The sequence below is a fragment of the Myxine glutinosa genome, chromosome 1, assembly GCF_964187855.1.
Source record: "Myxine glutinosa chromosome 1, kmMyxGlut1.1, whole genome shotgun sequence".
NCBI lineage: Eukaryota > Metazoa > Chordata > Myxini > Myxiniformes > Myxinidae > Myxine > Myxine glutinosa.
The window spans coordinates 309,928,386-309,943,664 of NC_136261.1; the positions used below are offsets into that span (position 1 = coordinate 309,928,386).

Consider the following 15,279-nt stretch of genomic DNA (forward strand, 5'->3'; position numbering starts at 1 on the left):
TGTTGTTTCCGGTAAAGAGGAAATCTGATAACCATTCAAGGAGGGGCCCATAAATGCCATTAGCAGACAGCTTGGAAAGTAAGGCTAGGCTGCTAGACAATTTCGAAAGCAAGGTAGATGTCCAGGTATATGGCCCCGCTTTTTAATACAAGATTTTGAGCATCTATTGATTAATTATTGGTCCCCTTTTTGTAGAAAATAGACACATAACGAAAATAGACACAGAAAATAGACACATAACGTCATTGATATTTGAGCATCTATCTAGCATCCACCAACCCTGGTGTTGGCCTAGCGGCTAGGGTGCCGGCTTAGGATTCCTAGGATCCTGGGTTCGAATCCCGGTCGATCGTCGAATTAATGCCAGGGGGGTTGACTCAGCCTGTCATCCTTCCGAGGTCGGCTAATTGAGTACCAGTTCACTGGTAATTCCCTGTTTGTCGTTAAAGGCGGCAAAAAGGGTTGGCGTCAGGAAGGGCATCCGGCCGTAAAACATTGCTTCAAAAAGGGGACCGAAAAACAACAACAACCACGGTTCCCGAAAAAGGCCAACCCCCGTAGTCTAGTAGGAAGACTAGGTCCCCCTGCACCCCCCGGAGATATACTTCTAATCAGTGTTTCTAGATTGGAAAAAATGTGTAGAAAATGACTAGCTATGGCCCCAAGCTGAAATAATGTCCCACATACCATTTTTATGCAAATTACTGCTGCCATTATCAAAAAAAGACTAGGTCCCCCTGCACCCCCCGGAGATATACTTCTAATCAGTGTTTCTAGATTGGAAAAAATGTGTAGAAAATGACTAGCTATGGCCCCAAGCTGACAAAATGTCCCACATACCATTTTTATGCAAATTACTGCTGCCATTATCAAAAAAAGACTAGGTCCCCCTGCACCCCCGGAGATATACTTCTAATCAGTGTTTATAGATTGGAAAAAATGTGTAGAAAATGACTAGCTATGGCCCCAAGCTGAAAAAATGTCCCACATACCATTTTTATGCAAATTACTGCTGCCATTATCAAAAAAAGACTAGGTCCCCCTGCACCCCCCGGAGATATACTGAAACTGGCAGTGACTGGTGATTGAAATGCGGTGCCTTTTTGTGTTTCAGGTCGAGGTACGTGAACTCCCCACGATCTACAGCAACCAGGAAGAGACTGATACCAGGGTGGTTCTGTACCTCCATCATGCTGCTACCATCGGATACAAGAACGCTGTAGTCAGAACACCGGACACAGACATCCTCCTGATCCTGCTCCACCATGCCCACAACATCAAGCTGACGGTGTACCTGGATACAGGGTCAGGGAAGCATCGCCAACTTGTCAACGTCTCTGAGCTGGCAGAATCCCTGGGAGAGGACTACTGTGCCACTCTCCTGGGGTACTATGTGTTCAGCGGAGAAGACTGCACCAGTGCCTTCAAAGGGAAGGGAAAAGTCGGGCCCTTGAAAAAGCTGGAGAAGAATCCCAGGTTTCACAGGGCATTCGGTGAATTTCACAGGGTATTTAGAAAAATAAAACTTTGTGTTAACGTCTGTGTAGACGGACCTTAATATGAGTCTATTATTTCGTAAAACTGTGATTATTTTGTAAATAAAGCACTAATTAGCATACTAGTATACCATAGACACATGTAATCATGTTATGAATAGTTCTATCATGATCTATGCCCTTCAAAACATGGGTCTAGACACCTTCATTTTTCAATTATCTGCAATATTGGCTGAGATATGTCAAAAATCGTTTTTTTGATAATGGCAGCAGTAATTTGCATAAAAATGGTATGTGGGACATTGTTTCAGCTTGGGGCCATAGCTAGTCATTTTCTACACATTTTTTCCAATCTAGAAACACTGGTTAGAAGTATATCTCCGGGGGGGTGCAGGGGGACCTAGTCTTTTTTTGATAATGGCAGCAGTAATTTGCATAAAAATGGTATGTGGGACATTTTTTCAGCTTGGGGCCATAGCTAGTCATTTTCTACACATTGTTTCCAATCTAGAAACACTGATTAGAAGTATATCTCCGGGGGGTGCAGGGGGACCTAGTCTTCCTACTAGACTACCGCTTGCGGGGAAAAATGGCCTCTAAAGGTGTTTTTTTTTTTTTTTTTTTGATTATTGGGTTAAAAGAAGCAATATGTCCATGGCAGAATAGTAAAACTTTTATTCATTTGAAACACTACAACAATAGTGAAATTACATTTCTTGTATTTTCTCCAATGAAATACTACCTACCAATTTTTTAAAGTTTTTTTTTACGTCTAGCTTTCTCCAAAATTAAAAAGTAAAAATTATTTCTACGTATCACGTGAATATAAATCAGATGAAGCTTTTTTTGCATCCATATCTGAAGTAGATCCAGGATTTTGACAAATAAAGAAAAGTGTGCGGTTGGTGAACAGGGGGGTATTGTGGTAGTATCCACCTGAGCAGAAAGATAAAATACCCATCGACTGATGGATGCGCAGACCAAGTGCCAGTTGGTGTCCATAATTGCTAGAAAAAAGCTCATTAGAATATTTATTTAATTAGGGTATGATAACTGAATGAAGGTGTCATGATGCATTTTTATCTAGAGGTGATTGGGTGAGATGATGGAAGGGTGTGGGGATGTCTCGTGGATCCACCTGTACATGTAGCTTTGTGAGAGGGCAATTATACAGTTAAATCTGACATACACAAACTTCCTTCTGAGAGTGGTATTGTGACGTTGATAAGCAAGCAATGGGGAGAACCTGGGATGCCTCCTGAATTCGCTTCAGATGCACTTCTTAGACAAAGATTATATATACTTAACACCATGCTATAAACCCAACACTACAACAAGTAAAAATTAGAAGAAGAATCTTTGCTTGCATTTTGTGGCCAATGACATATTACGTACTACGCAAAATGGAAGAACTCTTGACCCCCCCCCACCCCCCCACCCCCAGCCTTACCCTTCTAGTGTTCCCAAAGTTTCAAAATCACCTTTTCCTATCCTCTTGGTAAGCCGTGACGTAACGCGCCACGTCATAATTCTGTTTCCGGGTCCAAACGCGTGCGTTACGTCACACTTACCAAGAGGTAGAATTACTACTTTTTCTTTTTCTCAACTTCTGTTTCTCAAACCTCCTGCAACTGGAGATGTTTGGGTGAGATGATGGAAGGGTGTGGGGATGTCTTTTGGATGTCATGCACCACTCCCCCACCTCCCCATATTCTCCGTGCCCCCCCCCCCTCCCGTATATGTAATATATACCTGGCCCCTTATGAAACTAGCCTATATAAACATGTACAAAGCACCGCACGAATGACAAAGAACTAATGAAAACTCATTAGAATTTCATTCAATCGTTGCACTCGTTCTTTTTCCTTTGATTACGCCTTATTTCCGTAGGTTCCCAAGTTGAAGAGCCCTGTTCCCTGCAGTGCAACGGTAGATGGACGGTGGAACGTCCCAGTGGTGAATGGGATTTCCGTAAAGGCTGATGGCTGTGTACAGGGCCTTCTTCATTCGACCATTGGCTCTGCAGAACGCTTCAGCATCCAACGTTGAGATGTCATTGTTGTGCAGATAAACAGCCTGCACAACACAGAGAAAGACCACGTTTGTAAACAGAGTGCAAATTAAGCCAAAGACCTACTGTCACATACAACTAAAACTGTCTACAAACACACAACTAAAAATTATGGCCTTTGTGACTTTCTGTTTTGATTGTTTTGACCTTTCATGAACCATGGGCATCCCATCTTACAGCATTAGTTGGTGGACGGTAACTACTTAATATATATATATATATATATTTTTGTATACTGAATCGAGGCTCGTGAAAGAGCTAACATTTACTTCACAAACAAATCAACCAGACAAACAAAACACACAAAAAGAGGGAGCGGAAAACAAGATGGGGAGAGAAGGGGAAGCACACAAACACAACATTTGAGAGCAGGGAGATGTGTGGGAGGGAGAGGGCTTGGGGGGAGGAGGCGTGGGAAGGGGGGGGGGGGAGGGAGAAGTATAAAACACAAGGACAGCAAGGACTTCCAGGACAGAAGTTGGTATTTCAAAAAAGTGGAATTGGGGTGAAATTAGCGGGGATAGAAAAGATTAAGGTTTTGGATGGGGGAAGATAAGAGATGGTGGTGAACAGCTGTTTTAACGACCTGGAGGGTCTTTCAACGTTTTCCCAATTTCAACGTTTTCCCAATTTGATTTGCTGAATGAAAGCGTGTACCTCGATCGGAGGTAATCCCATTCTACCACAGGAAGTGACGCCATTTTTGTTGGGCAGGCATAATGAGATACACTTTTGGAAATAAATATGGAGTTGTATCAAAGCAATTCACTTCATGTGCTTCTGCTGCGAGGAAAAGATAAATGTAGCATGGCTTGTTGCAGTATAGTGACAGCTACGTTTTGCAGAGAAAACTATCTCACTCCTGTGAAGCTCCACATATTTTAACACGATCGTAAATACACCAGATTTCCCAACATGATAACAAAATGTCATCTGCACATGGCAAATCATTGTTGGCTATCGTCTTTGACTTTCTCATTTACCACATCCATCAGGAGCACATAAAATTGTGAACAAAAGTCAAATCACTATGGCTCGAGTTGATAACCCCGGTCTCTCTCTAAGATGTCTGCGCAATGTGGTCATTATGGATTGTAAAGAAAATAACTGATGATTCAAGCCTTGCATGATTCAAGCTTGAAATACAGTCTGCATTCTCGTGACCTTTACCCTGCAGGACGATCCGGTAAACATGCAATGTGTATAGTCAACCTGGGTGCAGCTGCTGCTGGAAAGAGCAATATGCAATGAGAAATGAGAATCTATTCTGGGCCCAGCAGGGCTCTTGTGGGTCGACAAGATGCAGTGGGGTGAACACGCGGAGATGGGAGGCCTCACCTGTGTATATTTCAGTTTCCGCAGATCATGGGGCACGGAGGTAAGTTTGTTGTCATTAAGGTGTACTTCTCGAACATTCCATGCGTCTTCCAGGCTACCATTAGCCACTGTCGTGATGGCGTTACGGCCTAGGCCCAATCTAAAGATTGGAGCAAGGAAATCACAAGTTATGAGGTAGTGGACCAGATCACCATGTTGGATAATAAAATGAATTATTTTTAACCAAGAGCAGCAATAAGCTAGAGCTGGTGTTCTTATTAGCATTTCTCAAAGATTATTATCCACAAGATTGAATGTCAAGGATCGGATGAAAATAAAAATCTGGAAATGCATATCCAATGGCAAATATGAATGAGAAAATTAATTGCTTCCATAATAATAAAAGGCAGTGTCCTTCCATCTGCCTGTCTCCTCCATAACTCCAAAACCATGAAACCTAGCCGCCCCAAAAGTTTGCATGCGTACAGTACACCCGGACCTCCAACAGATTTAAATGATGAAAACTGGGAGTTTGGGTGTGTTATATCACCCTTTTTGAAGATGATTAACAAGGTGCTCATAATTTAAAAAAAAAAAAACCCGAAAAGGCATCCAATATGGCTGGTCGCCATCTTGGTCAGCCCACTGCACCTCGCTGGGTTCTTGAGCTGCAATTTTGTTTCGGCCTACTCAAACGTGCCTTGCCTTGGAAACACGATTGATTTATCATTACATAATTGAAGGATATAATCAAAATCTTGATTCGGATATGAGGATTGGATGCTGTAGGCTAAATAAATCTCCAAATCTGGAGTGAAGTCTGACAAAATTTACCATATCTAGCGATTGGTGAACGCTATTCAGGCTTCTTTTGCAAGCCATGGTGTTACAGTACAGAGAGCTCATATTTTGGTGCGATATTCTTTCATTGTATTAATAGATAGTTATGTTCATGCACCGACAAAAATATACTCAAAAAAAAATTAATCAAACAACAAATTAAACGTCGTGTTTGGAACGTAAATCAAACGTCCGCCATGTCAAACTAAATTTCATTGCAAATGTGAAGTCGACTTTTGTCTACTCTCAGTGCTTTGCACAATTCGCTGTTTTGCTGAATACTCTCAGTGCTTTGCACATTTCACTGTTTTGCTGCATGCTCTCAGTGGTTTGCAAATTTCACTGTTTTGCTGTATGCTCTCAGTGCTTTGCACATTTCGCTGTTTTGCTGTATGCTCTCAGTGGTTTGCAAATTTCACTGTTTTGCTGTATGCTCTCAGTGCTTTGCACATTTCACTGTTTTGCTGTGTGCTCTCAGTGCTTTGCACATTTCACTGTTTTGCTGTGTGCTCTCAGTGCTTTGCACATTTCGCTGTTTTGCTGTATGCTCTCAGTGGTTTGCACATTTCACTGTTTTGCTGTATGCTCTCAGTGCTTTGCACATTTCGCTGTTTTGCTGTATGCTCTCAGTGGTTTGCACATTTCACTGTTTTGCTGTATGCTCTCAGTGGTTTGCACATTTCACTGTTTTGCTGTGTGCTCTCAGTGGTTTGCACATTTCACTGTTTTGCTGTGTGCTCTCAGTGGTTTGCACATTTCACTGTTTTGCTGTATGCTCTCAGTGCTTTGCACATTTCGCTGTTTTGCTGTATGCTCTCAGTGGTTTGCAAATTTCACTGTTTTGCTGTATGCTCTCAGTGCTTTGCACATTTCGCTGTTTTGCTGTATGCTCTCAGTGGTTTGCAAATTTCACTGTTTTGCTGTATGCTCTCAGTGCTTTGCACATTTCACTGTTTTGCTGTGTGCTCTCAGTGCTTTGCACATTTCGCTGTTTTGCTGTATGCTCTCAGTGGTTTGCACATTTCACTGTTTTGCTGTATGCTCTCAGTGCTTTGCACATTTCGCTGTTTTGCTGTATGCTCTCAGTGGTTTGCACATTTCACTGTTTTGCTGTATGCTCTCAGTGGTTTGCACATTTCACTGTTTTGCTGTGTGCTCTCAGTGGTTTGCACATTTCACTGTTTTGCTGTGTGCTCTCAGTGGTTTGCACATTTCACTGTTTTGCTGTATGCTCTCAGTGGTTTGCACATTTCACTGTTTTGCTGTATGCTCTCAGTGGTTTGCAAATTTCACTGTTTTGCTGTATGCTCTCAGTGGTTTGCACATTTCACTGTTTTGCTGCATGCTCTCAGTGGTTTGCACATTTCACTGTTTTGCTGTATGCTCTCAGTGGTTTGCACATTTCACTGTTTTGCTGTATGCTCTCAGTGGTTTGCACATTTCACTGTTTTGCTGTATGCTCTCAGTGGTTTGCACATTTCACTGTTTTGCTGTATGCTCTCAGTGCTTTGCACATTTCACTGTTTTGCTGTATGCTCTCAGTGCTTTGCACATTTCACTGTTTTGCTGTATGCTCTCAGTGCTTTGCACATTTCACTGTTTTGCTGTATGCTCTCAGTGGTTTGCAAATTTCACTGTTTTGCTGTATGCTCTCAGTGGTTTGCACATTTCACTGTTTTGCTGTATGCTCTCAGTGGTTTGCACATTTCACTGTTTTGCTGTATGCTCTCAGTGATATGCACATTTCGCTGTTTTGCTGTATGCTCTCAGTGGTTTGCACATTTCACTGTTTTGCTGTATGCTCTCAGTGGTTTGCACATTTCACTGTTTTGCTGTATGCTCTCAGTGGTTTGCACATTTCACTGTTTTGCTGTATGCTCTCAGTGATATGCACATTTCGCTGTTTTGCTGTATGCTCTCAGTGGTTTGCACATTCCACTGTTTTGCTGTATGCTCTCAGTGATATGCACATTTCACTGTTTTGCTGTGTGCTCTCAGTGGTTTGCACATTTCACTGTTTTGCTGTATGCTCTCAGTGGTTTGCACATTTCACTGTTTTGCTGTATGCTCTCAGTGGTTTGCACATTTCACTGTTTTGCTGTGTGCTCTCAGTGCTTTGCACATTTCACTGTTTTGCTGTATGCTCTCAGTGGTTTGCACATTTCACTGTTTTGCTGTATGCTCTCAGTCCTTTGCACATTTCAGTGTTTTGCTGTATGCTCTCAGTGGTTTGCACATTTTGCTAATTTGCTGCCTGCTCTCAGTGGTTTGCACTTTTCACTGATTTTCTGCCTGCTCCCAGTGGTTTGCACTTTTCGCTGATTTGCTGCCTGCTCTCAGTGGTTTCAACATTTCACTGATTTGCTTCATGCTCTCAGTGGTTTGCACTTTTCGCTGATTTGCTGCCTGCTCTCAGTGGTTTCAACACTACGCTGATTTGCTGTATGCTCTCTCAGTGGTTTGCACTTTTCACTGATTTTCTGCCTGCTCTCAGTGGTTTGCACATTTTGCTGATTTGCTGTATGCTCTCAGTGGTTTGCACTTTTCGCTGATTTGCTGCCTGCTCTCAGTGGTTTCAACATTTCGCTGATTTGCTGCCTGCTCTCAGTGGTTTGCACATTCCGCTGTTTTGCTGTATGCTCTCAGTGGTTTGCACATATCACTGTTTTGCTGTATGCTCTCAGTGGTTTGCACATTTCGCTGTTTTGCTGCATGCTTTCAGTGGTTTGCACATTTCGCTGATTTGCTGTATGATTTCAGTGGTTTGCACATTTTGCTGATTTGCTGTATGCTCTCAGTGGTTTGCACATTTCGCTGTTTTGCTGTATGCTCTCAGTGGTTTGCACATTTCACTGTTTTGCTGTATGCTTTCAGTGGTTTGCAAATTTCACTGTTTTGCTGTATGCTTTCAGTGGTTTGCACATTTCACTGTTTTGCTGTATGCTCTCAGTGCTTTGCACATTTCACTGTTTTGCTGTGTGCTCTCAGTGGTTTGCACATTTCACTGTTTTGCTGTATGCTCTCAGTGGTTTGCACATTTCACTGTTTTGCTGTATGCTGTCAGTGGTTTGCACATTTCACTGTTTTGCTGTATGCTTTCAGTGGTGTGCACATTTCGCTGTTTTGCTATATGCTGTCAGTGGTTTGCACATTTCGCTGTTTTGCTGTATGCTTTCAGTGGTTTGTGCATTTTGCTGATTTGCTGTATGCTTTCAGTGGTGTGCACATTTCGCTGATTTGCTGTATGCTTTCAGTGGTTTGCACATTTTGCTGTTTTGCTGTATGCTCTCAGTGTTTTGCACATTTTGATGATTTGCTGTATGCTCTCAGTGTTTTGCACATTTTGCTGTTTTGCTGTATGCTCTCAGTGGTGTGCACATTATGCTGATTTCCTGTATGCTCTCAGTGTTTTGCACATTTTCATGATTTGCTGTATGCTCTCAGTGTTTTGCACATTATGCTGATTTCCTGTATGCTCTCAGTGTTTTGCACATTATGCTGTTTGCTGTATGCTCTCAGTGTTTTGCACATTTTGCTGATTTGCTGCCTGCTTTCAGTGGTTTGCACATTTCGCTGTTTTGCTGTATGCTCTCAGTGGTTTGCACATTTCGCTGTTTTGCTGCCTGCTCTCAGTGGTTTGCACAATTCGCTGTTTTGCTGTATGCTCTCAGTGGTTTGCACATTTCGCTGTTTTGCTGTATGCTCTCAGTGGTTTGCACAATTCGCTGTTTTGCTGAATGCTCTCAGTGGTTTGCAAATTTCGCTGTTTTTCTGTATGCTCTCAGTGGTTTGCAAATTTCGCTGTTTGCTGCCTGCTCTCAGTGGTTTGCACAATTCGCTGTTTTGCTGTATGCTCTCAGTGGATTGCAAATTTCGCTGTTTTTCTGCATGCTCTCAGTGGTTTGCACAATTCGCTGTTTTGCTGTATGCTCTCAGTGGTTTGCACAATTCGCTGTTTTTCTGTATGCTCTCAGTGGTTTGCACAATTCGCTGTTTTGCTGTATGCTCTCAGTGGTTTGCACATTTCGCTGTTTTGCTGCCTGCTCTGAGTGGTTTGAAAATTTTGCTGTTTTGCTGTATGCTCTCAGTGGTTTGCAAATTTCGCTGTTTTGCTGTATACTCTCAGTGGTTTGCAAATTTCGCTGTTTTGCTGTATGCTCTCAGTGGTTTGCAAATTTCGCTGTTTTGCTGTATGCTCTCAGTGGTTTGCAAATTTCGCTGTTTTGCTGTATGCTCTCAGTGGTTTCCAAATTTCGCTGTTTTGCTGTATGCTCTCAGTGGTTTGCAAATTTCGCTGTTTTGCTGTATGCTCTCAGTGGTTTGCAAATTTCGCTGTTTTGCTGTATGCTCTCAGTGGTTTGGAAATTTCGCTGTTTTGCTGTATGCTCTCAGTGGTTTGCAAATTTTGCTGTTTTGCTGCCTGCTCTCAGTGGTTTGCACATTTCACTGTTTTGCTGTATGCTCTCAGTGGTTTGCAAATTTCGCTGTTTTGCTGCCTGCTCTCAGTGGTTTGCACATTTCGCTGTTTTGCTGTATGCTCTCAGTGGTTTGCACATTTCGCTGTTTTGCTGTATGCTCTCAGTGTTTTGCACAGTTTGATGATTTGCTGTATGCTCTCAGTGTTTTGCACATTATGCTGATTTCCTGTATGCTCTCAGTGTTTTGCACATTTTGCTGATTTGCTGTATGCTTTCAGTGGTTTGCACATTTCGCTGTTTTGCTGTATGCTCTCAGTGGTTTGCACATTTCGCTGTTTTGCTGCCTGCTCTCAGTGGTTTGCTCATTTCGCTGTTTTGCTGTATGCTCTCAGTGGTTTGCAAATTTCGCTGTTTTGCTGCCTGCTCTCAGTGGTTTGCACAATTCGCTGTTTTGCTGTATGCTCTCAGTGGTTTGCACATTTCGCTGTTTTGCTGCCTGCTCTCAGTGGTTTGCAGATTTCGCTGTTTTGCTGTATGCTCTCAGTGGTTTGCACATTTCGCTGTTTTGCTGTATGCTCTCAGTGTTTTGCACATTATGCTGATTTGCTGTATGCTCTCAGTGTTTTGCACATTTTGCTGATTTGCTGCCTGCTTTCAGTGGTTTGCACATTTCGCTGTTTTGCTGTATGCTCTCAGTGGTTTGCACATTTCGCTGTTTTGCTGCCTGCTCTCAGTGGTTTGCACAATTCGCTGTTTTGCTGTATGCTCTCAGTGGTTTGCACATTTCGCTGTTTTGCTGTATGCTCTCAGTGGTTTGCACAATTCGCTGTTTTTCTGTATGCTCTCAGTGGTTTGCACAATTCGCTGTTTTGCTGTATGCTCTCAGTGGTTTGCACATTTCGCTGTTTTGCTGCCTGCTCTGAGTGGTTTGAAAATTTTGCTGTTTTGCTGTATGCTCTCAGTGGTTTGCAAATTTCGCTGTTTTGCTGTATACTCTCAGTGGTTTGCAAATTTCGCTGTTTTGCTGTATGCTCTCAGTGGTTTGCAAATTTCGCTGTTTTGCTGTATGCTCTCAGTGGTTTGCAAATTTCGCTGTTTTGCTGTATGCTCTCAGTGGTTTCCAAATTTCGCTGTTTTGCTGTATGCTCTCAATGGTTTGCAAATTTCGCTGTTTTGCTGTATGCTCTCAGTGGTTTGCAAATTTCGCTGTTTTGCTGTATGCTCTCAGTGGTTTGGAAATTTCGCTGTTTTGCTGTATGCTCTCAGTGGTTTGCAAATTTTGCTGTTTTGCTGCCTGCTCTCAGTGGTTTGCACATTTCACTGTTTTGCTGTATGCTCTCAGTGGTTTGCAAATTTCGCTGTTTTGCTGCCTGCTCTCAGTGGTTTGCACATTTCGCTGTTTTGCTGTATGCTCTCAGTGGTTTGCACATTTCGCTGTTTTGCTGTATGCTCTCAGTGTTTTGCACAGTTTGATGATTTGCTGTATGCTCTCAGTGTTTTGCACATTATGCTGATTTCCTGTATGCTCTCAGTGTTTTGCATATTTTGCTGATTTGCTGTATGCTTTCAGTGGTTTGCACATTTCGCTGTTTTGCTGTATGCTCTCAGTGGTTTGCACATTTCGCTGTTTTGCTGCCTGCTCTCAGTGGTTTGCTCATTTCGCTGTTTTGCTGTATGCTCTCAGTGGTTTGCAAATTTCGCTGTTTTGCTGCCTGCTCTCAGTGGTTTGCACAATTCGCTGTTTTGCTGTATGCTCTCAGTGGTTTGCACATTTCGCTGTTTTGCTGCCTGCTCTCAGTGGTTTGCAGATTTCGCTGTTTTGCTGTATGCTCTCAGTGGTTTGCACATTTCGCTGTTTTGCTGTATGCTCTCAGTGTTTTGCACATTATGCTGATTTGCTGTATGCTCTCAGTGTTTTGCACATTTTGCTGATTTGCTGCCTGCTTTCAGTGGTTTGCACATTTCGCTGTTTTGCTGTATGCTCTCAGTGGTTTGCACATTTCGCTGTTTTGCTGCCTGCTCTCAGTGGTTTGCACAATTCGCTGTTTTGCTGTATGCTCTCAGTGGTTTGCACATTTCGCTGTTTTGCTGTATGCTCTCAGTGGTTTGCACAATTCGCTGTTTTGCTGAATGCTCTCAGTGGTTTGCAAATTTCGCTGTTTTTCTGTATGCTCTCAGTGGTTTGCAAATTTCGCTGTTTGCTGCCTGCTCTCAGTGGTTTGCACAATTCGCTGTTTTGCTGCCTGCTCTCAGTGGTTTGCAAATTTCGCTGTTTTTCTGCATGCTCTCAGTGGTTTGCACAATTCGCTGTTTTGCTGTATGCTCTCAGTGGTTTGCACAATTCGCTGTTTTTCTGTATGCTCTCAGTGGTTTGCATAATTCGCTGTTTTGCTGTATGCTCTCAGTGGTTTGCACATTTCGCTGTTTTGCTGCCTGCTCTCAGTGGTTTGAAAATTTCGCTGTTTTGCTGTATGCTCTCAGTGGTTTGCACAATTCGCTGTTTTGCTGTATGCTCTCAGTGGTTTGCACAATTCGCTGTTTTTCTGTATGCTCTCAGTGGTTTGCACAATTCGCTGTTTTGCTGCCTGCTCTCAGTGGTTTGAAAATTTCGCTGTTTTGCTGTATGCTCTCAGTGGTTTGCACATTTCGCTGTTTTGCTGCCTGCTCTCAGTGGTTTGGAAATTTCGCTGTTTTGCTGCCTGCTCTCAGTGGTTTGCACATTTCGCTGTTTTGCTGCCTGCTCTCAGTGGTTTGAAAATTTCGCTGTTTTGCTGTATGCTCTCAGTGGTTTGCACATTTCGCTGTTTTGCTGCCTGCTCTCAGTGGTTTGGAAATTTCGCTGTTTTGCTGCCTGCTCTCAGTGGTTTGCACATTTCACTGTTTTGCTGTATGCTCTCAGTGGTTTGCAAATTTCGCTGTTTTGCTGCCTGCTCTCAGTGGTTTGCAAATTTCGCTGTTTTGCTGTATGCTCTCAGTGGTTTGCAAATTTTGCTGTTTTGCTGTATGCTCTCAGGGGTTTGCAAATTTCGCTGTTTTGCTGTATGCTCTCAGTGGTTTGCAAATTTCGCTGTTTTGCTGTATGCTCTCAGTGGTTTGCAAATTTCGCTGTTTTGCTGTATGCTCTCAGTGGTTTGCAAATTTCGCTGTTTTGCTGTATGCTCTCAGTGGTTTGAAAATTTCGCTGTTTTGCTGTATGCTCTCAGTGGTTTGCAAATTTCGCTGTTTTGCTGTATGCTCTCAGTGGTTTGCAAATTTCGCTGTTTTGCTGTATGCTCTCAGTGGTTTGCAAATTTTGCTGTTTTGCTGCCTGCTCTCAGGGGTTTGCACATTTTGCTGATTTGCTGTATGCTCTCAGTGGTTTCCAAATTTCGCTGTTTTGCTGTATGCTCTCAGTGGTTTGCAAATTTCGCTGTTTTGCTGTATGCTCTCAGTGGTTTGGAAATTTCGCTGTTTTGCTGCCTGCTCTCAGTGGTTTGCACATTTCGCTGTTTTGCTGTATGCTCTCAGTGGTTTGCACATTTCGCCGTTTTGCTGCCTGCTCTCAGTGGTTTGCACATTTCGCTGTTTTGCTGTATGCTCTCAGTGGTTTGCACATTTCGCTGTTTTGCTGTATGCTCTCAGTGTTTTGCACAGTTTGATGATTTGCTGTATGCTCTCAGTGTTTTGCACATTATGCTGATTTCCTGTATGCTCTCAGTGTTTTGCACATTTTGCTGATTTGCTGTATGCTTTCAGTGGTTTGCACATTTCGCTGTTTTGCTGTATGCTCTCAGTGGTTTGCACATTTCGCTGTTTTGCTGCCTGCTCTCAGTGGTTTGCACAATTCGCTGTTTTGCTATATGCTCTCAGTGGTTTGCACATTTTGCTGTTTTGCTGCCTGCTCTCAGTGGTTTGCAAATTTCGCTGTTTTTCTGTGTGTTCTCAGTGGTTTGAAAATTTCGCTGTTTTTCTGTGTGCTCTCAGTGGTTTGCAAATTTCGCTGTTTTGCTGTATGCTCTGTGGTTTGCAAATTTCGCTGTTTTGCTGTATGCTGCTCTCAGTGGTTTGCAAATTTCGTTGTTTTGCTGTATGTTCTCAGTGGTTTGAAAATTTCGCTGTTTTGCTGTATGCTCTCAGTGGTTTGCAAATTTCGCTGTTTTGCTGTATGCTCTCAGTGGTTTGCACATTTCACTGTTTTGCTGTATGCTCTCAGTGGTTTGCACATTTCACTGTTTTGCTGTGTGCTCTCAGTGGTTTGCACAATTCGCTGTTTTGCTGTATGCTCTCAGTGGTTTGCACATTTCAGTGTTTTGCTGCCTGCTCTCAGTGGTTTCAACATTTCGCTGATTTGCTGTATGCTCTCAGTGGTTTGCACAATTCGCTGTTTTGCTGAATACTCTCAGTGCTTTGCACATTTCACTGTTTTGCTGTATGCTCTCAGTGCTTTGCACATTTCGTTGTTTTGCTGTATGTTCTCAGTGGTTTGAAAATTTCGTTGTTTTGCTGTATGTTCTCAGTGGTTTGAAAATTTCGCTGTTTTGCTGTATGCTCTCAATGGTTTGCAAATTTCGCTGTTTTGCTGTATGCTCTCAGTGGTTTGCAAATTTCGCTGTTTTGCTGTATGCTCTCGGTGGTTTGAAAATTTCGCTGTTTTGCTGTATGCTCTCAGTGGTTTGCACAATTCGCTGTTTTGCTGAATACTCTCAGTGCTTTGCACATTTCGCTGTTTTGCTGCATGCTCTCAGTGCTTTGCACATTTCACTGTTTTGCTGTATGCTCTCAGTGGTTTGCAAATTTCACTGTTTTGCTGTATGCTCTCAGTGCTTTGCACATTTCACTGTTTTGCTGTGTGCTCTCATTGCTTTGCACATTTCGCTGTTTTGCTGTGTGCTCTCATTGCTTTGCACATTTCGCTGTTTTGCTGTGTGCTCTCAGTGGTTTGCACATTTCACTGTTTTGCTGTATGCTCTCAGTGCTTTGCACATTTCACTGTTTTGCTGTGTGCTCTCATTGCTTTGCACATTTCGCTGTTTTGCTGTGTGCTCTCAGTGGTTTGCACATTTCACTGTTTTGCTGTATGCTCTCAGTGGTTTGCACATTTCACTGTTTTGCTGTGTGCTCTCAGTGCTTTGCACATTTCGCTGTTTTGCTGTGTGCT

At 42.8% G+C, this 15,279-nt stretch overlaps 1 protein-coding gene across 1 annotated transcript in view; it reads right to left on the reverse strand.

Moving 5' to 3' along the window:
- Positions 1–2,147: 2,147 nt before the first annotated feature.
- DCN (decorin) overlaps positions 2,148–15,279 on the reverse strand; it is a 126,210-nt gene continuing 113,078 nt past the window's right edge. The window contains exons 7-8 of the mRNA XM_068136138.2: positions 4,906–5,044; positions 2,148–3,572 (exon numbers count right to left, since the gene is read on the reverse strand). Coding sequence (XP_067992239.2) covers positions 3,375–3,572; positions 4,906–5,044 — 337 coding nt within the window. The 3' untranslated portion in view covers positions 2,148–3,374. The remainder of the gene's footprint in view (positions 3,573–4,905; positions 5,045–15,279) is intronic.